This window comes from Delphinapterus leucas, chromosome 19 (assembly GCF_059928025.1).
Source record: "Delphinapterus leucas isolate spDelLeu-1000000601 "Yukka" chromosome 19, BTC_Dleu_Yukka2, whole genome shotgun sequence".
Taxonomy (NCBI): domain Eukaryota; kingdom Metazoa; phylum Chordata; class Mammalia; order Artiodactyla; family Monodontidae; genus Delphinapterus; species Delphinapterus leucas.
In genome coordinates this window covers 11,041,523-11,064,246 of record NC_143147.1, presented here as the reverse complement: position 1 = coordinate 11,064,246, position 22,724 = coordinate 11,041,523, and the positions used below count along the sequence as shown (strand labels likewise).

At 53.6% G+C, this 22,724-nt stretch overlaps 1 protein-coding gene across 1 annotated transcript in view; it reads left to right on the top strand.

Moving 5' to 3' along the window:
* Positions 1 to 22,724, top strand: part of ARHGAP44 (Rho GTPase activating protein 44) — a 139,962-nt gene extending 117,238 nt beyond the window's left edge. Inside the window, exons 12-20 of the mRNA XM_089900137.1 lie at positions 556 to 636; positions 3,198 to 3,311; positions 3,910 to 4,001; positions 5,987 to 6,167; positions 12,681 to 12,698; positions 13,390 to 13,602; positions 15,139 to 15,296; positions 18,446 to 18,826; positions 22,301 to 22,724. Coding sequence (XP_089756263.1) covers positions 556 to 636; positions 3,198 to 3,311; positions 3,910 to 4,001; positions 5,987 to 6,167; positions 12,681 to 12,698; positions 13,390 to 13,602; positions 15,139 to 15,296; positions 18,446 to 18,826; positions 22,301 to 22,437 — 1,375 coding nt within the window. The 3' untranslated portion in view covers positions 22,438 to 22,724. The remainder of the gene's footprint in view (positions 1 to 555; positions 637 to 3,197; positions 3,312 to 3,909; positions 4,002 to 5,986; positions 6,168 to 12,680; positions 12,699 to 13,389; positions 13,603 to 15,138; positions 15,297 to 18,445; positions 18,827 to 22,300) is intronic.

Sequence of the window (22,724 nt, the reverse complement as noted above, 5' to 3'; positions counted from 1 at the left end):
ATCCATCTCTGAGTTATGTCTTCAAGGGTCAGATGTCCTTATGTCTGTATGAGTTCATGTAATTTACTTGTTCAGAAGGTGTTTATTGAGCATCTATTATGTGTCAGATGACAAGACACTTAATGTGCATTAACTAATACCCGTGGAACAGGCCAGTCAGCTGCCACCGTGGTGTGAAAGTGGGGTTGACCTGTTTCTGGTGTCCTGTTGCTGTGACAGAATCGCCCTCCTGATGACACCACGGCCCCGCCCACTCCAGAGGCCGGGTGTCTGGCCTCTGCCCTCCTCCCTCACCTGCTGCCCCGGCACCCATTCACCTGGGCCGTGTGACCTGTGTAGGGGAAGTTTTGTTCAAATAGCCCAGGCAAGACAGAAAGAGACCTTAGAGGGGGAAATAATAAGAAACAAACATATGAATGATAATAGTTTACGGATACGATCACTAACAACGGCTCGTTACTTTTTCTCAAATATTTCGATGGCTGGTGAATATGAATCCTGGTGGGACTTCATCGATTCGTGCTCAACCAATGGCTTTTCCTGTTAATTTCCCAGCATCCAGGAGCAGGACACGAGGCTCCAGGCTCTGTGGAATGCTTGTGAGAAATTGCCCAAGGCCAATTACAACAACATCCGGTGAGTGGACCCTGGAGACACTGGGTCAAGGTTATTTAAGCCTCAGACACGTGTTTCCGGGCCAAAAGGCATGGTCACTGGCAGGCATGGTGTTATATGGTGTCCAAAGCATGGTTAACATGCAGGGTCTCTTTTCAACCTCAGGCAGCCCTGGGAGGCTGTGAATTACCGTTTTGCACATGAGGAAACAGACTAAAAGGGACTGTGAGACTTTGCAGGCTACCTGGCCAGCTGTTGGCTAATGCAGTTAAGTTCTTTGATTTGCAAGGAGCAAAGATGAATACAGGCTGTTTCCAGATATCGGGGGTTTATTGTAAAGATGGGTGCCCGTGGACACTGCGAAGAAGCTGACCAGACCCTGAGCTGGACTTGGCAGGTGTGTCTTGGAGCTAGGCTGCAGGACGAAGAGGCTGGGAGAATATTCTGTGGTTTCCACCTTTCAGCAGCAATTTCCCATGAGTCTGTCTCTTACTTTTCTTGCTACCACCAGGATTTCACTTCCTGCTTCCTCATCACGTTGTCTGTGCCAGCATTGCCCCTGGCCCTGCCCCTCTCCTGGGTACTTCCTCAGATGCAGATTTTCAGCTTCAGCTGCTGCTGCCATGTGCCTGATGATTTCTGTTTTCCTGTTAAAAACCCCAGGAGCGACTTTCCATGACTTAAACATAGAGTTCCTGTACGACCCAGCAATTCCACTTCTGGATGTATTCCCAAAAGATTCTGAAAGTAGGGACTTGATTTTGTACACCTATGTCAATGGCAGCGTGATTCACAATAGCCAAGAGGTGGGAACAGCCCGAATGTCCGGTGATGGATAAATGCGTAAACAAAGTACACATACAATGCGATACTCAGCCTTCAAAAGGAAGGACATTCTAATTCTTGCTACAGCATGGATGAACCTTGAAGGCTTTACGGTAACCGAGGGAAGCCAAACACAAAAGGACAAATACTGAACAGTTCTACTCATAAGAGGTACATAGCGTAGTCAGTTCATGGAGACAGAAAGTAGAATGGTGGTTGCCAGGGGCTTTGAGGGGGTGAAGCAGCAGGTGGTCTGTCATTTAATGGGTGCAGGGTTTTAGTTTGAGGTGATGGAAAATTCTGGAGATGGGTAGTGGCGATGGTTGCATCACAGTATGAAAGTATTTAACGCTCCTGAGTTATACACTTTAAAATGCTTAAATTGGTCAATTTACGTATACAAAATTGAAAATCAAAATCCCAACAGCAAGAATCAGATGGGTATGACTCTTCAAGTGTTGCTAGGCCACTGGCCAGCCTGCGGGTTGACTCAGCTCAGGTCCCACGTCCTGGTCCAGGCGTGTGTGGCCTCTTGGAGGGTATGACATGGCGGGAGAGGCTGTGGGTAGAGGTGGCCCACTGGCAGCTTTAGGGGCCTCTGTGGTCCTTCTGCTCCGTGGGCAGTAGGTAAGTCAGCAATTCCTGAAGGAGCCACTTCACTGTTGTCCAGGCAGAATGGGACTGGACCCGCCGCCCGTGTAACAGAGGCCGGGGCCTCCGTGCGGCCCGGCAGGTTTGGTGTGGTCTGTGAGGGCTCTTTTTATGCTTCATTTGTGCACAGCTCACTTACTGATTTTTTTAAAAATAATAGCTTTATTGAAATACAACTCATATACCATTGTGCCCTTTTAAAGCGTACAACCGAGTGGCTTTTCGTAAATCTGTAGAGCTGTGCAGCTATCACCACTGTCTTATTTTAGAACATTTTCATCACCCCAAAGAGAAACTCTGTGCCCAGTAGCAGTCATTCCCCGTTTCTGCCCAGCCAGTCCTCGGCAAACACTCATCTACGTTCTGTGTCTGTTTGCCTGTGCTGGGCACTTCATAGAGATGGAACCATTCAACGTGGGGTCTCCAAGTCTGGGTTCTTTCACTTGGCATCATGCTTCTGAGGTTCATCCGTGTGGTAGCATGTGTCAGTATTTCATTCCTTATTAGGGCTGAATAGCATTCTCTTGTCTGGATGGACTGCATTTGATTCGTCTGTTCATCCCTTAATGGACATGTGGCTGGTCTCCCCTTTTTGGCTGTGATGAATAATGCTGCTGGGAACATTTGTGTCCACATTTGCGTGTGGACATATTTCTCTAGGAGTGGAATTGCTGGGCCACATGCTAAGTCTAGGTTTAACTTTTTCTTCATTGGCTCTCAGAGCCCCACTGAGGTTAACCCCAGGGGACGCCACCCCTAGCATGTAAATGTCCCCACCAAACTGCTTCTCACCTCTTCACACAGGGAGGATGACAGGTGACAGCAGTTTGAAAAGAAGGAAGGACTTTCAGTCATCGTGCTGTGGGTCAAAAGGAAAGATGGAGAATTTTTCTGGCCAGGGTTAATCGAAGCAAATGTTGACAGCTGAGTGAGAGCTGAGTCCGTCTGTTTTTGGAGCATTCTCGTGTCCTGACGCATGACACGTCCTGATTATATTGTAGGATGTATGAATCTTGTTATCAGTAAGAGAAGTTTCCACCCGATGCTGAGGGACCACGGCTGGTTTTGACCCCTTGTTAAACCTGGCCCTTCTCACTTCCTTTCAGATACTTGATCAAGTTTTTATCCAAACTCTCAGAATATCAAGATGTCAACAAGATGACTCCCAGTAACATGGCAATTGTATTAGGACCCAACTTGCTGTGGCCACAAGCGGAAGGGTGAGTCCAGGGAGGAAGGGGTGTGTGGGTCACATTGGGGGCAGGATGCTGCTGGGGCCTGGGCAGGATGGCCAGGGCCCCGGATATCCACCAGCCTCATGTATGTGTCAGGTCATATGTCTGTCTTGGCCTGCTCCTTCTTTAGACTCAGGAGGAGACCCGGCAATCTTCAGATCATTCCTGTTGGTAGTCTCAGAGCTAGGCCTGCAGTTAGGGTCTTCTCTGAGCTCATCTGAGTCAGCACTAGGCACGGCAGGCTCTTCCTGGCCCCCTGTGAACAGCACACATCCCAGCATCTGTGGGACAGAGGGCTGTCTCAAAAGGGAGAACAGAGCTGGGAAAAGGATGAACCCGGCAGTTATGAGAATCATACCTCACACCGAAAGGTGCCTCATGCTTGGCAATTTTGAGTATGTTACTTGCTTGTCTCCTGTAGGGAGGACTTCTGGGGTATCTGCATTCCGTAGAGAGGGAGAGAGGTTCAGAAAGGTGAAGTGTCCTTCCTGAGAGGATGCTTGCTCTCGGACTTCTGGTCCAGGGCCCCTTCCCTGCCTTGGCCGCTCACCTCGCCCTGCCCCGCTCTGTCCTGTGCTCACAGGAACATCACGGAGATGATGACCACAGTCTCACTGCAGATCGTCGGGGTCATCGAGCCCATCATCCAGCACGCAGACTGGTTCTTCCCCGGGGGTACGTGACAGCATCCGGGTGTGGGAGTGGGCTTCTGTGGAAAATGGGAGTGTCGCTGTGAGTTCCGAACCTCTGAAACCTTTGAGTACCACTGGCCAAAGGTGTGTGTATAATTGGTTTGTTTTTAATCCTCCTACACACAAGCACACGTGCACACATGTGCACACACACACGCGCGGGCACACACACACATACACCACTCAGGAATGGGGTCGAGTCATGGCAGCTTCTTACTGTCATCCCTGGTCAAGGGAAATTCTGGCCTGAAGGTGCTGTGCTAACCATGCCCTCAGATTTTATTGGTCTAACATCTACACCATAGTTTCTTTAAATCTGTCAGTCATGAAATGCTGAAGCAGAAAAAGAGATGCTGTGCTCTGTAGATGCAGAGGATGAACCTGGATTTGAGGTGAACATGAACTTTTTTCTTTTGGCAATAGTCATGCCTCCTTTCCATATATTTTTTTTAACATCTTTATTGGAGTATAATTGCTTTACAATGGTGTGTTAGTTTCTGCTGTATAACAAAGTCAGTCAGCTCTACGTATACATATATCCCCATATCTCCTCCCTCTTACATCCCCCTCTCTCCCACCCTCCCTATCCCACCCCTCTGGGTGGTCACAAAGCACCAAGCTGATCTCCCTGTGCTATGCGGCTGCTTGCCGCTAGCTATCTATTTTACGTTTGGTAGTACTAGAGAGTGGACTTGAGGACACGGGGAGGGGGAAGGGTAAGCTGGGACAAAGTGAGAGAGTGGCTTGGAGATGAACGTGAACTTTTACTCCGGGCTTAGGGATCACCTGGGTGCCATCCGTTCATTGCGCTAGGCTGTGTCCTTGGAGTTGCCCTCGGCATGTAAAGATGGGGCTCAGAGGCAACAAGATTCTTTTTTTGTACCTCGTTCAAAATGAAGCTCTCAAGACAGCTCGCTAAGATGGAGTTTCATAAATGTTCTTAGCGTGGAAGCACCATTGGATAAGGGAATGACTCGCAGTGGTGACAGCTTTGAAGAGACAGCAGTTGTTACATTAAATTCAGTGTTAGCTTTTTTAAAAAGTACTGTGCCTTATGTTTAGTAAATATTAAGGGTATGCTTTTGGCTGTGCAACAACAAACTCTTAACTCATGTGGGGATATAATATTAATAATTCTCTGCTCTGTTCATCACAAGTAATCACTTAGTGCTGATCTAACATTAAAGAAGTTTGATTGTCTTTTGGCTTCATGTGTTTTGACTGTGACAGCTCTGAAATAAGAGTTCAATTGATGACACAGTCGGGTGAGGATAGGAAATCAGGATAAAGAAATATAGGAGGTAGGAGTTAAAGGCATAATTCTGTAAGTTCTGTGCTCATTCATTGTCATGGCACATAAATAGGCTGTGACCGGGAAAGGATGAGACTAGAATCCGTTTGAGAGCCCACAGTCTTAGATCTCTTTCTATTTCTAATCCTTTAAAGTTTCTTTTTCTCTTTGGTTTTCCAGAAAGACATCATCATCATCTACAGATAATCATATTGCCTGTTATTTTCTTTTCTTGACTAATTGCATTGGCTAGCACTTCTTCAGTAGTGTCAAATAACAGTGTTGAGAGTGGGCATTGCTCTTTTTCCTGATATGATTTAGACTGCTCTGGCATTTCACTTTTACACATAAGGTTTGAGATAGATTATTTTGCCTTTTTCAAAAAGAAAGTACCCATCTGTTCCTATTTGGCTAAATTTGTTTTGTGAATCACAGATGAAAAATGCTTTATTAAATGCCCATCGTATTACACGCTAGGTGATCATATGTGTTCACCTGGTAATAGGATGAATTATATTAAGATGAATTAATATCAATAGATGATCTAACACTGAACCATGGGACAAGATTTTCAGGGGTGACACATAAAGAAGTGGCCATCTCTGCTATCTCCCTCCTGCCCAGGAAGGCTATGGCTGACCCACAGACCATGTGCACCCATTCTGTCTTCCCCGCAGAGATAGAGTTCAACATCACGGGCAATTACGGGAGTCCGGTGCACGTGAACCACAATGCCAACTACAGCTCGATGCCCTCCCCAGACATGGACCCTGCCGACCGGCGCCAGCCCGAGCAGGCCCGCCGGCCCCTCAGCGTTGCCACGGATAACATGATGCTGGAGTTTTACAAAAAGGATGGGTATGAACTAGCATCCCTTTCTCAGTGTTGGGGGTTGTGGGATGGAGGGGTTGATTCAGATGGGATGACAGGAAGGCTGCACTTACCAGCAGCAGTTTGAGTGGGTTGTGTCTGTTAGCATGTCAGTTCATTCTTGATGCCTCCATCTGTGCTATTCGGGGTGCTAGGCTCGCTTCCCACCCTTCAGGACGGAAGTAAGTGCAGCCTTCCGAGCTGACGGTTGTGATCAGTATTGATTAGTTCTCATCAAAAGAAAAAAAAGTGGGTCAAAAGGGGACACTGAAAAAGAAAAGATACTAAACACTTTATTTTGACTCAAAATTTACAAATGTACATCAATTCTCAAATCTTCAGCAACATTCTTGCATCAGTAACACCTGCAGTGTGTAGTTTAACATTCCCAGTGTCAGTCTCTTTAAAACAGATTGAAAACCTAAACCTTGAAGCAATCTGGGTGTAAAATCCTTGTAAGTTTCTGAGGGTTGTTTTTCCGTCTTTTATGATCGACACCTACACCTACTTTGATGCGGTTGTTATGAGACTCATAAATGCGCCCAGCTTAATTCGCATAGGAATGACCCTCTTGCACCCACATTAAATCAGTTCACATAATATGTAATTTGCATGATGTGATTCCCATAAGAAGTCAAATGGGCATAAACAGGTTTCCTAACGAGCACAGCTGATTCGTGGGAGGTGTCAGCTCAGCCCTGGCACCCACATACATGGGCTTGAGTCATCGGCTAATGTGTCCTACAGAGGAAAGGTTGAAAAACCCAGAACTGTGGAGGTACGTGAGTCTTACTTTCCACCCCTCTTCTCTTCTGAGTGGGAGTCGACCTTGGAGACCCACACCTGTGTCCTGTGATGATGGGGAGTGTTCACAAGGTCCAGTGTCCCTGCTTGTTCCCTTTCCCACCAGAGACCCTTCCCGTGAGAGGCGGGTGCAGGGTGTTTCTCTGCTCTGCGCTGTTGTTCATTGTATTCTGTCTGGTGGGGAAAGAAAAGCTGGAAATTCTTAGAAGTTAAAGGAAGTAGGGGGAGATTTCACCAGTCTATAAAAAAAAAAGAGCATACTTAGAATCTGATCTTTGCCTCAGGGGGGAGAGAGACAGAGATGCAGAGAGAGAGCGAGAGACCTAGCAAATGCATTGGAATTTGTTTTTAAAACTCAGTTTTAAGTGACTCAGTTCCTGTGTGAAGTGTCTCTTGCGGTGGCGGAGGGGGGGGGGGATGCCCTGGAGGGGCAATTCTGGTCCTTTGGTCCCAAGTGTTTCTGCATCAGAGGTGGGCTCCACCCTGGTTCCCAGTCCCCTCTGAAAAGCCATCCAGATGACCTCTATGAGAAAGTTATCACTGTGGAATCTCAGGGCGTTCGACTTCCACTGGTCCCTACAGTGTGGTCTTCTTAGTATAAAGAGCCAGGGGTCATTGGGATTTCCGTGGACAGACTGCCATCCCACTGGGGCCCCAGGGGCTGCAGGCAGCTTTCCAGATGCTGCTGGGGCCTTACCACCAGAGGGTTTTTAGGGGTACGCAGAGGCTAGAACTACACAAGTCAAACCACCTCAGCTAGTGCTGTGCGGACTAGTCAATCTGTCCCTGCCAAACTCTCCCAAAATTGTGGATTTGTGGCCCGGATCAATAAGCTACTGAATTTCGAGGGTGGTTTGTTATGCAACTAAAGATAATCAGAACAAACTTTAAAAAATAAAAAAGGATATTAATGTTCTGTCCCCGTGCAGCTCGGTGCAGCTGCTCTTTCCCGTCCTGAACCTGATGTGCCTGTAGCCAACTCACTTGCATTCTCATCCTTAGGGGGCCTCCACCAGGGCCAACCGACAGCAGCCCCCGAATCCACGAGGATATTTACACCAGGGCTAGCGGCCTCCCTCAGAGCTCAGTTTAGTGTGTGACTCGTCCTCAGCCGGTGCTTGAAACTGCTCTGCAGGGGTCTTGTCTCACCAGCGCCCCTGCCCCCGGACCTTAGCCTGGACATTCTGTAATTTGGCATTAGCACATGTAAGTGAGAAGTTCGGGAGCGATCTGAACAGTGCTCTATGGAACGCTAGTTCCACTAATGCTGGGTTATGTTGGGGCAGGAGGCAAGGAGAGGGAAATCTGGGGTCTCGTGTGTTCCTGAAACACAGGATTCAACACGTCGAAGCCCCTTTCTTGAGTGTATGACTTCTCAGGGTCTTTTACGCGCTGTGACGTGCCATGCATCTTCACAAGGGGCTGTGGCATCATTTCCCAAGTTTATTAGATCACAAAGCCTGTTGTCATGAGACAGTCAGAACTCGTGTTCCAAGGGACTTGTTTTTTTCAGTTGTGGATATTGAGATCGTCTGCAGACCTAGTGGAAGGATGGAGAGCCTTCAAAAGACAGCCACCCTGAAAGGGGTTTATGTCGTGGACAGGGGGTGTAGGAATGTTACTTCAGAGAGAGCCCGAACCTGGGGTAAAACAAGCTTACCTAGAAAGTTCTGGGAACCAGGGGAAACCTTGACTCATATGTGGGGGTTGGGTTGGTCAGCTGGGCCTTTGGGAGGCGCATTCTTGGCCCAGGCCCTGCCTCTGCTTCCACATTTCCAGGATTTACACATCTGTGGATGCTGCGACCAGGTCTGTGAAGTGTTGCCAGGTGACCCCAGGTTTTATTTGTACTGGGGAGGTAAAGAAACTTTGTTGTTATGCATTTAGGAGAGGAATTATCCCTAGAGGAGCTGGAAATACCGGATTTTGGCCTTCCTGGGGGACTGCAGACAAGGCTAAGCCAGGATTTTTAGGATCCTTCCTATCCATCATTCACCTTGGCACCCGTCCTGCCACTGCTCCCCGACCTCCAAGTTCACCCTAAACGGTGCGGGAACTCCCAAAGCTTCTGTGGGTTTTTGGGGGAGATACCAGATTTTCTTTCCTCCTTTCTCTTGGTGGGTCTTTCCCAAGTGTAACTGATCTCTAGAACAAAAATCTCAACCTTTCCGATCTCTGTAGACTTGAATACCTCAAAGCCATACGTTGGCTGACATCTCTGGATAGGACTGTTCCTGACCAGGATTCAAAAACAGCATGACAGGGGGCTTCCCTGGCGGTCCAGTGGTTAGGACTCCGCGCTTCCACTGCAGGGGGCACGGGTTCAATCCCTGGTCAGGGAACTAAGATCCCACGTGCCGCGCGGCACAGCCAAAAATGAATAAAATAAAAACAGCATGACAGATGTCAACCCTACAGGGGCCAAAAGAAAAACAGAAAACAACCACTAACTCCTGACAGCTCATCACCTGGAATGGTCCACAGCAAACTTCTGTTCTCAGTAATACATGTGTTCTCTCTGTAGATACCTGTTCTTATGCTGGAATCTCCAACTTTCAGAATTTTTTTTTTTTCCCTGGGGCAGGCCTTTTTCTCCTAATTTTTAAGGTCCTAGATCTTCTCTTTTCCCTGTGTGGCCTGCCAGGTTACAGACTTTAAAACAGGAATGCCATTCCGTTTCCTGAATCAAGGAGACCTGTTCCATGATACAGTCTCTCATGGAAAAATACAAAGTGCAGCTTAGGGTAAGTTCCCTGCAAACGTGAGGTCCCTGTAGACTGGGAGGAGTGAAGCAGGGTGAAGTAGGCTTCAGCGGGGCTGCCTCGCCAAGGTGAGGGTTTGCCAGCTGCCCTGCGTTAATCCTGAGGGCGAGCAGGCGTGAGAAGCCTGAATTCTCTGCCCCTTGTCACCTTACCCTAAAGGGAGCCACGTGTCTCAGGGTCAGCTCCCCACATGCTGCAGGCGCTCGCCTCCCATCACCTGGCTCCCTCTTTAGAAGACCCAGGAAGTCCAGAAGGAAGGCTCTGCCCAGGTGCCCTCCTGGACTCTGCCACGTGCCCCTGCCTTCTGCTTATTGATTTCCAAACCCTTTGCTTCTCGGAGGTTCTTCCTGGCCTCTGGTTTCTCGCTTCTCCCTTGATTCAGCCATAAAGGGATCCGAAAACCAAGTTCCTCTCGTTTTCACCGGAAGCAGTGGCCGTGGGAAATCTTTGACATATACGAGATGTGGGTACCTGTGCAGTGACTTCTGAGGGAGTTGGTTGTTTCTGATTGATTGAACTTGGTCATTTTTATTTTATTTTATTATTTATTTATTTATTTATTTAGGCTGTGTTGGGTCTTCGTTGCTGCGCGCGGGCTTTCTCTAGTTGTGGCGAGCGGGGGCTACTCTTCGTTGCGGGCCGCGGGCTTCTCACTGCGGTGGCTTCTCTTGTTGCGGAGCACGGGCTCTAGGCGCGCGGGCTTCAGTAGTTGTGGCGCGTGGGCTCAGTAGTTGTGGCGCGTGGGCTTAGTTGCTCTGTGGCATGTGGGATCTTCCCGGACCAGGGCTCAAACCCGTGTCCCCTGCACTGGCAGGCGGATTCTTAACCACTGCGCCACCAGGGAAGTCCTGGTTATTTTTAAATAACACGCAAGTTCTTTGATCCTGGCGACTGTTGCTTCTTTATGTGATGAAACAATGAGCAGAAACTTGTGACCTGCTTACATAACCTGGTTGTATTCTTCCATCTCTGAATAGCTCCCCCCTCTCAGCAGCATGCCAAGCAATTTTGTAATTTTTGTCTTTGGATGGAGTTCTAGCTAGACGTTCAGACACTTACATCTACCAACCTTCCAAGCAAATCTTCATTTGCTTCTGAAGGTAATATGCTTTGAGGCCTCTGAGCGTCTTGCTGTTGCCACTGTGATCGATTCGCTCTGTAAAGATTTTTCTTGCCTTTTGTATGAAGGAACTAGGACGCTCATAGAATGCTGGCGGGACTGTAAAATAGAACAACCACTTTGGAAAACAGTTCAGCAGTTTCTGCAAAAGTTAAACATTGACCCACCGCGTGATGCAGCCATTCTATCCCTAGATATTTACCCAAGTGAAGTAAAAGTGTATGTCTATACAAAGACTCGAAAAAGAAAAAAAAAGATTTTTATTGCCTGTTGAACATGTCAGTGCACCGTTGATGTGTGTTTCCTGGACACAGAGGACGCGGCTTCCCATATGAAAGTCACTTCCGCTGGAAGAGTGGTGACTGCAGTCGGCACAGCCGTCTCTTTATAAAAGCAGGGGTGTGCATTTCACCTCTGGACTGTTGGTTGCTGGTGCTTTGCCGATGGGTGATATTTAGCGGGTCTCGTTGGTCCTCCCCCCCGACCATGCCCTCCCCTGGGTAAGCCAGGAGAAGATCACCAGGGAGCCTGGTGTCTGGGGTCACCAGTGCTGGAAGGTGTGTTTGGAAATAGAAGGTGTCCCCCACCAGCCCTGATCCCAAAGCCCACGCCTCTCATCCCAGATGGGGAAGGTCTTCCTAAGTGAGAGCGAATAGGGTAAGGAAGAGAGCACAGCGCGAGACCTCCAGCCTCTAGGGCTTCTGTTGGTCACCACGGGATAAATCCCGCCCTCCTTGCCGACACTGCAGCTAAGTGGTATCGGTTTGCTTCCCCAAGTGGAATGGTAAGCTGTTTGCTCTTTTTCAGCCTGATAAACTTGGAAGCCCAAGGGGCATAGTTTGATAGCCCCCTGCAGCCCACTTTAAATACCGGGGGATGCAGTCGGACTCTGTCCCAGAGTTTTGAGTGGCCTCCAGGGGTGATTGGATCTCGTATAGAAGGTGCTTGTTTATTGGTGGAGGATCCTCAGAAGCAAGATGACTTGCAAGGTGGGTCCTGGAGAGAGACTGACCGCCCCCAAAATGCCTTGGAGATGAGAAATATTAACAGTGACACTCGACAGGAAGGGGTCTCTGGGTCCCCGCCCCCAGGGGAAAGTGTGTCAGAAGCCGTCCGTCCCCTATGTGCGCAGCTGTAGCATCGTTCTCCTCTGTGAGCCTCACGGAGGGTCCGTCCCCGCACATGTCCTTAAAGGACCCACATCCCACCTGCTACAGCCGATCCCCAAACGTGGACCTTTTCTGTGAATCTTGCTGCCCCTCTGTGAGGTGGCTAGAATGTCATGGTGTAATAGCTCTTTGCTTCTGACCAGCGTGGGTGTGAGTACGACCCTCTGTGCATGTACGCAGGGGAGACCGGTGCTGGCTGGTGTTCTCCCTGCGTGAATGTCCGTGTCTCCCTTAATACTGGAAGGATTGGCTCTGGCCTTAGTCAGTGAAGGCCTCGACTGCGTACCGTGGAACCAGTTACCTCCTAGACCCGAGGAAGGCATTAACCACCTTCTAAACCATTAACTGAGAAGAGAGCGGACTGCCGCTTCCATGGATTTTTTTTCCTCCCTTATTCCTGACCAGTGTGAGCTCTTTGGCTTCTCTCTTTATTCCCCTGCAGGGGCAGGATGATTTTTCACCTGTACAAACAGAAAAGTCACTTTAACTAGAAAGACCAGCTAAACTGAAACAATTTCAGTAAAAGCCCCAGGCTTAGCCTTGACAGACACAAGAGACAAGACAGACCTTGACAGGGACAAGCTGTGTGTCCCAAGGAGGGCGCAGTTTTTTCCACACTAATATCTGTATGTTTCTGTCCCTGCAGCCTTAGGAAAATCCAAAGGTACGGTATCCTTGGGTAGCTACGAGGCCACGCTCAGTCTCTGACCACTAAGCGAGCTATGCCTTAGGGAGCTCTGCAAGGGGGTGAATGTGTATGGCTGGTTGCTTTGGCCGATTTACTCAAAGCTGTCTGTCTTCCCCTCGTTAAAATGGAGTCGGGGTGGAGACTGACCAGAGGCATGATCAGCCCTTCCCTGCTGTGTAGACCCTGCGGAGGTTGTAGCTCAGCCAGCACCCTGGGGCTGGTGCAGGAGTCCCGAGTCTGTCCCGTGCTCTCTATCCCCAAGTGGCAAAAAGAAGAAAGATGGATGTTTAGATGTCCCCTGCTGGCTGGTGCCCTGTTGTGGTCTGAGGCTGCCCCTCCCTCGCTGTCCCGCCCACCTCCACCTCCCACTTGGGAGGAGTGGGTGCCCCCCAGTGAGGCCGCTCTCTGCTCTGAGGGAAGCTTGGATTCTGGGGAGCTCGTTGGGCAGGCAGTGGTCCTAAGGCCAGCGGTGCCCGGGCCGCTGGTGGGAGCCCCGCCCGGAGCCGCCGGGATGCTCAAGCACCTCTGTCCGTGGAGCACGGCTGGCAGCTGTCTCGCTTCCCTGGTCCAGGAGATGCTCGGGCTGCGCTGCGGGGCGCTTGGTGGGGGCGGGAACCCCGGCGCCCGGCGCGCGCGGCTAAGCCTGGGTCTCTCTGTCCCTGGTCAGCATGGGCGTGAGGGTCATGGACACGTCGTGGGTGGCTCGAAGAGGCTCCTCGGCCGGCCGGAAGGCGTCCTGCGCCCCGCCCACCATGCAGCCCCCAGCCCCATCCGCGGAGCTCGCCCCGCCCTTGCCGTCACCCCTCCCGGAGCAGCCCCTCGACGGCCCCGCGCTCTCTCCATCCGGCCTCGGCCTCCAGCCCGGGGCTGAGCGGATCAGGTAAGCAGGGCGCTGTCGTCCTCCCCCCACCAACCCCCCGGCCTGGGTCAGCCTGGCCTGCGGTGCACAGACCACAGTGCTGGTCTGGGTTTGCTGCACCCACCCAAAGCCTCTTGGAGTTGGTCATTTCCCCCCTTTTCTAAGCCTCCTGGTTTGGCTTCTGCAGCAGGTAAGGCATTCACAGACCCCTGGATTATCATCAGATGGAGGCCAGGCTTTCCCAGAACAGCATCCCAGGCACACGGGTAAGGTGGCAGCTTGCTAGGGCCAGGCGAGGAATCTGAGTCCCCAGCTCCCTGTGTCCCCCTCCTATGCTATTACAGCTTCCCTATTTTGAAATTTAGAATTTCAGTGTTTCTCCCTTCCTCTCCTCTACCTTTAGACGCATAGGGACCATTTTACTGCTAAAATGGGTGCAAATCAGGTAAAGAATGGAGGTGCCGTGGTCATGCTGGGCCTGGTGATCTTTGCAGCCTGTGGTGTGACTGCATCTCGTTCTTGCAGAGGAAGAAAGAAGACGGGAAGCATGCTCACTCCAGCGCTAGTTCCATGAACTTTTATGCAGGGCAGCCCTTGTTGCTCCAAAGATGAAAAACGCAATCTGAGCCATCAAGGCACACGTCACGGCATGTGGTCGTTCGTACCCAGGGGCGCGGGGGAAGGAGGCCATCCGTGGCCCTTCCTTGAAAGGGACGTGGTCAGAGGAGATTCTAGGAGTGGGGAATGCACAGGAGGCTGCTTTGCCGTTTGTTTCTGTCTGTCCTAAAGCAGCAGTTCAGAGAAGCAGGAAAGTTCCTTCACTCAGAGGCACTGTGCGTTCTGTTAGGGTGCGCAGTATCCCTCCATGGCCACCGCTGAAAACACTTCGGAGACTCTGGGAAGCCGAACCTCTCAAGCCAGTCTTCGCATGTACACGTGCGTGCACACACACACAGAGACACACACAGAGACACACAGACACACACAGACACACACAGAGACACACACACAAAAAAAACAACCGCCTAAGTGAAGGGATTGCAGGGTTTTTTGTTGTTGTTTTTTTTAATGAGCAGAAGGTATTTTCCCTGAGAAATGGGGAAGTGACGATCAGAGTTGGGGGGCGGGAGGGTAGTGACCCTGGATGGCGTGGTTGCTGATGGCTCCACTGGAGAGGACGAGGGGTCGCCAGCTCTGGCTGGGACTCATGGGCTTCAGTTTCGTTTGAGGGATGTGGGAGGGGAGAGGGAGTCAGCAGGAAGCAGTGGCTCATGGTTGGCAGAGGAAATGGACAAATAGGAGACTTGCTGGGATGGTCTCCTGCTGGAGAGAGAGCAGAGGCCAGGAGAGGGAGCTGGCCACGGGTGCCACACGGGGATGAAGGTGGAACCCAGGCCCTCAGAGCCCCAAGAGAGGACGGTCACCTCCGTGGGCATCTTGGAAGGCTTTCAGAAGGGCTGAGAGGACCATACCTGCCTAGAGGAACATGGGTTCAGTTCACAGCACTGATGCTGAAGTTACCTGAGTTCAGGGGCTTTCTTTTGTCCTGTATTTCAGCACTTCTAAAAGCAAGGAACTTTCTCCAGGATCTGGGCAGAAAGGAAGTCCAGGTTCCAGCCAGGGGACGCCCGGTGCAGCGATGCAGCCCGGGATGCAGCCGGGCGCCAGCCCCAGCCAGCTGCCCGCAGACCAGAGTCCTCACACCCTCCGGAAGGGTATGTCACTGCCGCCGGCTTGGGGGGCTTGGGGGGCTCGGGCCAGAGAGCTGTCACACCGCCTGGAAACATTTCCCTGCATTCTCACGGAGATTTAGAAACTGGTTTCATGAAAAAGTACTGCACCTGAGAGCTTTGGGAAGTTAGCCAACCCCAAGAGGGGTTGTTGCATCGTTGTTCCTCGGTTTACTCATCTGAACAGTGGGCTCGGGGGTGTGGTGGGGGGCAGACGTGGGGCTCTGCTTCCCGTCCACCAGGACCTTTCTGCAGAATCATCAGCCAGGCTGACACGTGTCTTCATCGACTCTGCCAGCCTTCCCACCACCATTTAAAATGCAGTGTGGAGTCTTCCCCAGGAGCCCCCTGCCCCAGCTGGGGTCCAGCCCAGCTGCCTACCCCTGGATTATTTGTAGAAGGGGACACAGAGGCGGAATTGAGACTGTTTCTGCAGGAGGCCTGCCCTTTGATATTTCTTTAGTGGAGGCCTGGGCATTTGTCCACTGGCCCATGAGCTGCCCACCCCAGATTTCTGCCACTGAAACCCGCTGCAAAAGGCCCCGTTATTCTCCCTGAGAGGATTCCCCAAAGCCGAGACATGCTCCATGGTGATATTTCATAAATGGGGGCTGCGTGGAACGTGTGTTAATCAGAGCCACCTCTTTTTCACCTTCTGTCATGACGAAGCCTGTAAGGTGCTTAAAGCAGCACATCGTCTGATTTGTTCTCAGTTCAGGCCTGTCCGGCTTCTAGGTGTGCCTTTAGCCCCGGGACGTGGGACTGGGCTGGTTCTCCTTATCCTGACACAGGGCCCCTCCCGGCTGCGGGCTGCTGTGTGAGCCCATCATCCGAGCCTGCCCTCACCCAGCCCTTCCATCCTACTCACCCCCATTCATCCCTTATACGCCCTACAAATGTTTGTTGAGCCTCTGCTATGTGTAGAGAGCCCCGAGGCTGTAACAGAGCAGCAGACATGGCCTCTGCAGACAGGTGAACGTGGAACCGTAGTACAAGGGTGTTGCTGCTGGACCGCCTGTGGTGAGCTCAGGACACTGAGGGTCATGTGAGGGCACCTTGCAACACAGGAGGTTGGCCAAAGTGGCAGTGGAGGGATTTGAGCGTGCCAGGGCTTTAGCCAGCAGTAACACGTTTCCCTTGCGAATTCTCTGGCTGTCTTAGTTTACACGGCTTTTAACCCTCCCCGAGCTGTGCAGGGCAGGGTGATGACTAGGCTGTTCTTCTGTCCAGTGGGGTCGGGGCTCCAGGCCACGCGGCTCCCCAAAGCCAGTGGGACATTGGCCCTCTCGTTCTTCACAGCCCGTTGGACCCAGGCAGGGGTTTCCCAGGGGACGTTCAGCAGCTCAGCACCATCATTTGAAAGGCACACCATTGCCCACAAGTGGCACACTGAGTTTTGTTCTGTACCCCCTCAGTCTTTTGACGATGTGCCTACAGTCTTACATCATGACCTAGGCCTGTCCCTGCCTGGGGTGGTAAATGTCACCACAGACATCACGGTGATGTCACTGCATCCCCCGTCTTCCGGCTCCCTAGGGGGAAGACGTGTTCAAGCACTGACCCCTAGAGTCTCCACTGGATGAGAAGCACGTAATGCCTGCATCAGCCAGTAGGGCTGAAAAGTGGTTTTAAGTCATGACTGCGTGGTGCTTGACATACATGATCCCATGTCATGATTACAGTACTGTGGAGGAAATGTGATTCTTTCCAGTGCTTACAAAATGTTTATTTATTTATTATTTTTTAAAAATTTATTTTGGCTGTGTTGGGTCTTTGCTGCGCACGGGCTTTCTCTAGTTGCAGCGAGCAGGGGCTACTCTTCGTTGCAGTGCGCGGGCTTCTCATTGCAGTGGCTTCTCTTGTTGTGGAGCACAGGCTCTAGGCATGCAGGCTTCAGTAGTTGTGGAACGCAGACTCAGTAGTTGTGGCTCGTGGGCTCTAGAGCACAGGCTCAGTAGTTGCGGTGCATGGGCTGAGTTGCTCCACAGCATGTGGGATCTTCCCGGACCAGGGCTCGAGCCTGTGTCCCCTGCATTGGCAAACAGATTCTCAACCACTGTGCCACCAGGGAAGGCCATACAAGAGGTTTAAATAAAATCCCCCAGCTTGCAGCAGGTGAGACGGGATAGGAATTTGAACCCAAGTTGATGGGACTCAGGAGAGCGGGACCCTTACTTTTCTGCACCAAGGAGCCAGGGGGGTGCACGCGGCATCGTTGGAATAGATTCTGTTCCGTCGGCGGGGTGGGGAGTAGGGGGGAAAACGATGCCTCCTTGAGGGCTTAAAAAGACAGTTTCCTCGAGAGTAAGTGCTACCCACAGCCAGCCCTCAATCTGAGAGATGAGTGATCGCTTTCTCGAGACATTTGTCCACGAAGCGATCTTGTAAATATTAGAATTTGTCATCCTTGCCAGTTCCTTTCCATTTAAAGGCATAATGTGTTTGTCACCCTTTAGCGTGACTAAGTAAATAAAAAGAGGGGAATGAAGGCGGTGATGCACTTAGAACAAACAACGCAGGTCTGTACACGTCTACACGCAGGGCTCATGAAAGGAAAACATTTCTGAGGCAAGTCCACAGGACTGAGGGGAAGCACAGGGCAAGACAGGCAGCGTGATGGAGGCTCTGGGCCTCTGTGGCCAGAGGACTTGGTCATAGGTCACTGTTACGGGATCCCAGAGCCATTGGGCAGGTTCAGCCAAAAGTCAGAGCTTCCCACCCGGAGGACGGTTGCTCTGTCCAGGGTCCACTGCCGCAAGCCAATCGCTAGTTGTCCCGTCCCGGACGCTGCGTCCCAGACTCCTCCCTCCTCGGAGCCCCCCTGTTAGGTGCACCACTTTGAAGTGATGGGAGGACCCTGGGAACTCAGCCACGGCCTGGGCATGGGAAATGTGTTCTCCCGTTTGGCTGGGGGTGGGGGTGGGGGTGTGCTGATCATAGCAGGAATCCAGGGCAGAGGAGGAGAAATTAGTGAACAGATGGGCGGATATGCAGTTCTAGGTGAATTTTAAGGAACGGTGTTGGCTGCTCTCAGCTTGGCAGGAGCTGGGGGTGAGGGCGAGGGGGGGAGCTTGCTGACAGCCACAGGGATGATGGGTGTCACTGAACCCCATGTTCTATGCTTCCTCTTTCAGTTTCCAAGAAGCTGGCACCCATTCCGCCCAAGGTCCCCTTTGGCCAGCCGGGGTCCCTGCCTGAGACGCCTGCCGGCCAGCCGTCCCCACTCAGCCTGTCCCCCACGCCCCCCAGCACCCCATCACCCTACGGACTGAGCTGCCCCCCGGGGTACTCCCTGGCCTCGGGCCAGCTCTCCCCGGCGGCTGCGGCGCCCCCGCTGGCCTCCCCCTCCGGCTTCGTGGGCGCTCTCAGCAAGTCGCGGCCCACCCCGAAGCCCCGGCAGAGGCCCACACTGCCGCCCCCCGAGCCACCCGCTGTCAGCCTCACAGCCTCCAGCCCGCAGTCTGCTGAGCAACCCGCGCTGGACGGTGTGTCCCCCGGGGAGAGCATGTCCACAGGTAACCGCCGCACGTGCAGCGTCTCCGTGAGCCTTAGTGCACCCTGCTTGCCAGGGATGGCCCTGCTGTGCCACGCGTCTGGCACCCGGGCTGGTCTCCTTAGAAGCCCCCGTGAGGCCGTGGAAAGCCCTGGTGGCCGGTTGTCCTGCGGGGGGGTGGGGGGGCTCCCTGGGGGATTTCTCCCAGCTGAACACCCGCCAGCCCAGGGTTCTGGTCCTACTCTTCACCTGGGGGCTGAGCACCCTGCGTCCTTGGAGGGGCTGTTGCAGGGTGGCTGGATTGTGATGGCAGAGCAGAGGCTGTTTTTTCCCTCTCCGCTAAAGAAGCCTTATTAGAAAACTGTTTTTCTAGCAATACGTGTTTAGAAAGGGGTCAGTTTCAGAAAAGATGCTGCCCCCTGGTTGGAGAAGCCCACGAGGACTAAATTTAGTTTTGCTTTAAATTTAAAGTCAAAGACGAGCTGTTTTCCTCCAGGAAAGTGTGTAAGCATAACACATACACACATGTACACCACATTCACACATGCATACCACATACACACATGTACACCAGATACACACACACACACACACTCTCTTGAGAGAGCAGTTTGGCCCTGGGTCCCGAGTGCCCTGGGACTTCTAACGGGTCGTGCTTTTGCCGCCACGTCCCTCTCCAGGCATGCCGTTTTCCCCTCGATCAGCTGGAGGTGAGCCTGCGGGCTTTGCGCCTCGCTGCGCAGGAAGGGCCAGCCCGGCGCGTGTGCGCGGTGGGGCAGAGGCACACACGTGCCGAGAGGCCATCCGGTGATGCGGCTGCTTTATCTTTGCTGTGATAAACGGTGCAGGTCCAGTTGCTCCATCCACCCTGAGGCTTATAAAAAGCTAAGGAAAAGTTCTAACCAGTGAGCACCACTTCCTGCTGGTGGTTCTAGAGGAGCCGTTGATGGATGGGAGGGACCCAGGGGAGGTGTGACGGCCCCCTTCCCTCCTGCCCAGCTCAGAGCTACTGCCCTTTAGTAGTCATCTCGTGCCCCGTCTGTCCTGTCCCGATGTCCTCTGGCGGCGGCAGCCTGGCCCGTAGTCCCGCAGGGCTGGCGGGGGTCTGAGCCGCGTGGTCGGTGATGGTTTACTGTGGTCCGTCTGACTGTGATGCTGGGCATGGTCCGTGTTCCATTCGTCTCATCGTATTTATTCCTTTCTCTGAATCCTGTCGCTGTGTCCTCGCAGCTGTGTGACACGGGGGCCGCAGTTGTGGATGCGTGAGGGGGATTCCAGGGTAAGCGGTCCCGGCCTCGCCCCTCCGCTCGCAGCCAGGCCGCAGCCCCTCGCTCTGCATGCACCCCGACCTGCACGGCAGCCTCCGCGGCCTTGAGGATCAGTGGCCTCCTCCTTTCTTTTCTGAGGGAGGAGATGGGGGAGAAACAGGCCTCCCTCCCCTTCTCTGGCCAGTCACCTAATCCCAGCTGCTCCCCCTGCCCATTTTGGTTTAGATTGAGGGGGTGACAGCCCTGTCCCTCATCCCGTGTGTCCTTGTGTCACTGGCTGACCTGCTACCGACGGGTGCCCAGTGTCGGGGAGGTGCATGTGCACCCCTGGTTCAGGGAAGGGCCCCGGGGACAGGACCCGCCTGCTACCATGGCTGCATCCTCCACCGCGGAGCCTGGAGCCTGAGCTCCGGCTAGGACGGTTGGCAAGTCCTGAAGAGTCCATAGTGTTCGTTCTAGAATTTACCCTGAGCTGTTTTTCCCCAGTGTATAGAGCCAGCCAGGGCCTTTCTGTCCCACTCAATGAAGTACTCTGAGAGCCTTTGCTACCAGTTTCTGCCTGGTCTCCTCCTGTAAGTAGATGCTCAAAAGGAAAACTAAGGCAAGAACAGGAAGGAAGCCGGAGGAAGCAAGTGTCTTGGCCTCAGTCAGAAAGGGGCAGCCAGAGCAAAGCAGGGGAGGGTCCCCCCCAGTCCCCCCAGGGAAGCTGCTGAGCTGCGGGCTGCAGACCCCTGACAGCCACAGCTCCAGGGCATCCGGCGCCCACACGGGCCCCGGGACAGGCCCTTCTGGGGCCTCTGACACAGAGACAGGCCTCCCCTTTCCCGGCAGCCAGTGGGCCTTCTCCCCGCCCCAAGCTTAGGCTACCTGAGTCGCCTTCTGGCTCAGGTGTCCACGGGAGCGGCCAGGATGGCAGCTGGGCAGCTCGCCTCGGGGCTGCACATCCTTCACCTGCTTCACCTGCAGGCACCTTCCCGCCTGTTGTCCCCCCAGCCACTGCTGAGGTCCAGGCAGGGTAGGAAACCGCCCAGGGTTACACTCCCCTGGCGACAGGGACGGAACTTTGAATCCAGAATCCAAGCCCCGGGGCTTGTGCTGCCCTTCCAGGCCGGTGGTGAGGCACCGGCAGACCCCCAGGCTCTGCTCGGTCAGGCGGGGGTACCGTTTGGGGGCTGGGTGGAGAGAGAAGGACCTTTGTCCCAGAGCGTCCATGTTTGTGTGTCTTTGAGGACAGTGTCTGAACGTCTGTCCGCTTGCGGTGGTCCTCCTTGGGCGGCATGTTCGCTTTGCAGAAACCAGGGTGCCCCACCCCGTCTGTCCCAGGGCCGCTCCCCGTCCAGCTGCATGTCCTCGGTCCTCGGTCCTGGGTCCGGGGACAGCATGCTGCCCGGGGACGGCATGCTGCCCGGGGACAGCGAGGCTGTGTGGAGGCCAGAGGCTGAGCAGGCCTGGGAGGGAGGAACAGGCCTGAGCAAAGGATGCCAGGGTCCCCTTAGCCCCCTGCGGCCCCCAAGGACTCAGGGAGCGGCTGTCCGGTGCCCGCCGCCCCTCCAGGCCCCGCAGCCCCGTGGCCTGGCCTGCACTGAGCTGCCAGCCGAGGTCTGGACAGACGCCGAGCCTGTTGCCTCAGGGACCTTCGTCCTGAGCATCTCCCAGGAAGTGACCCTTAAGTGCCCCCAGTAGGGGTGTAACTGGAGGTGAGTGGTTTCCCTAGTGCCAGGGTGGCGGGGTGCCCACAGTCAGGGGGCAGTTTGCTCCCCTTACTTCTGGGGTCTTGAGGGGGGACCCCGCCCTGCCTCCACCAGCCACCCCAAGGGTACCATTCGCGGTCTTCAGCGAGGTGCCCCCCCCCACTCATTCACACGCTTGGGGGAAGGCTGTCTTCCCAGCCTGTAACCCTAGCCCCACAGACTTTACGGAACTAAAGGCAGGCCTGAAATTCCCCAGAAGGTGTCACCGAGACCTGGCCAGGAGCATCCTTCTTTTATGGGTGTGTCACATGGCCCGGCTTGGCGAGCTGGCCCACGGACAGGATCTGCACGTCTGGGTCCACAGGCAAAGCAGGCCGGCCCTGCCCTGCCCCTGCAATGTGGTGGGTGCCGTGGCGGCCCCCAGACGCGCTGGCCCTTCCGTGACCGAAGCCCTGCCCGCTCCTCGCGCCGTCCTGCCCGCCAGCCGCACCTCGGGGGCGGGCAGCCCCCTCAGTGCCTCTCTCTGCCGCCTTCCAGATCTGGTCCACTTGGACGTCCCCTCCATCCACGTGGAGCTGGGCTCGGCGCTGCGCCTCGGTCCCCGGGAGCTCGTGCGGCGGCGCTCAGTGGCTGAGAAGAGGGACCCGGCGGAGTCAGAGAGCACGGCCCTCTGAGCGGCGCCGCCACACGCGTGTTCCTGCGGCTCCGTGCCGTCACGGCCGCCGCGAGGCTGGAGCGTGGCGGACACCCGTGTGGCAGGTGTCGGCCGCGTGGATTTTGTGCATTCCCTCCGGGTGGGGACTCTGGCCTTTTGTTTGATCTTTGCCTTTCGACTTTGTGCCTATTTTGACCCCCTTTCAGCCTCCACGCCAAGTGACAGCCCCGTCCACCCAAGGGCCTGTGTCTCAGAAACGTCCTCCGCGGGGTGGGGCGTGGAGGGCCCAGCGGCCGGTCCACCCTG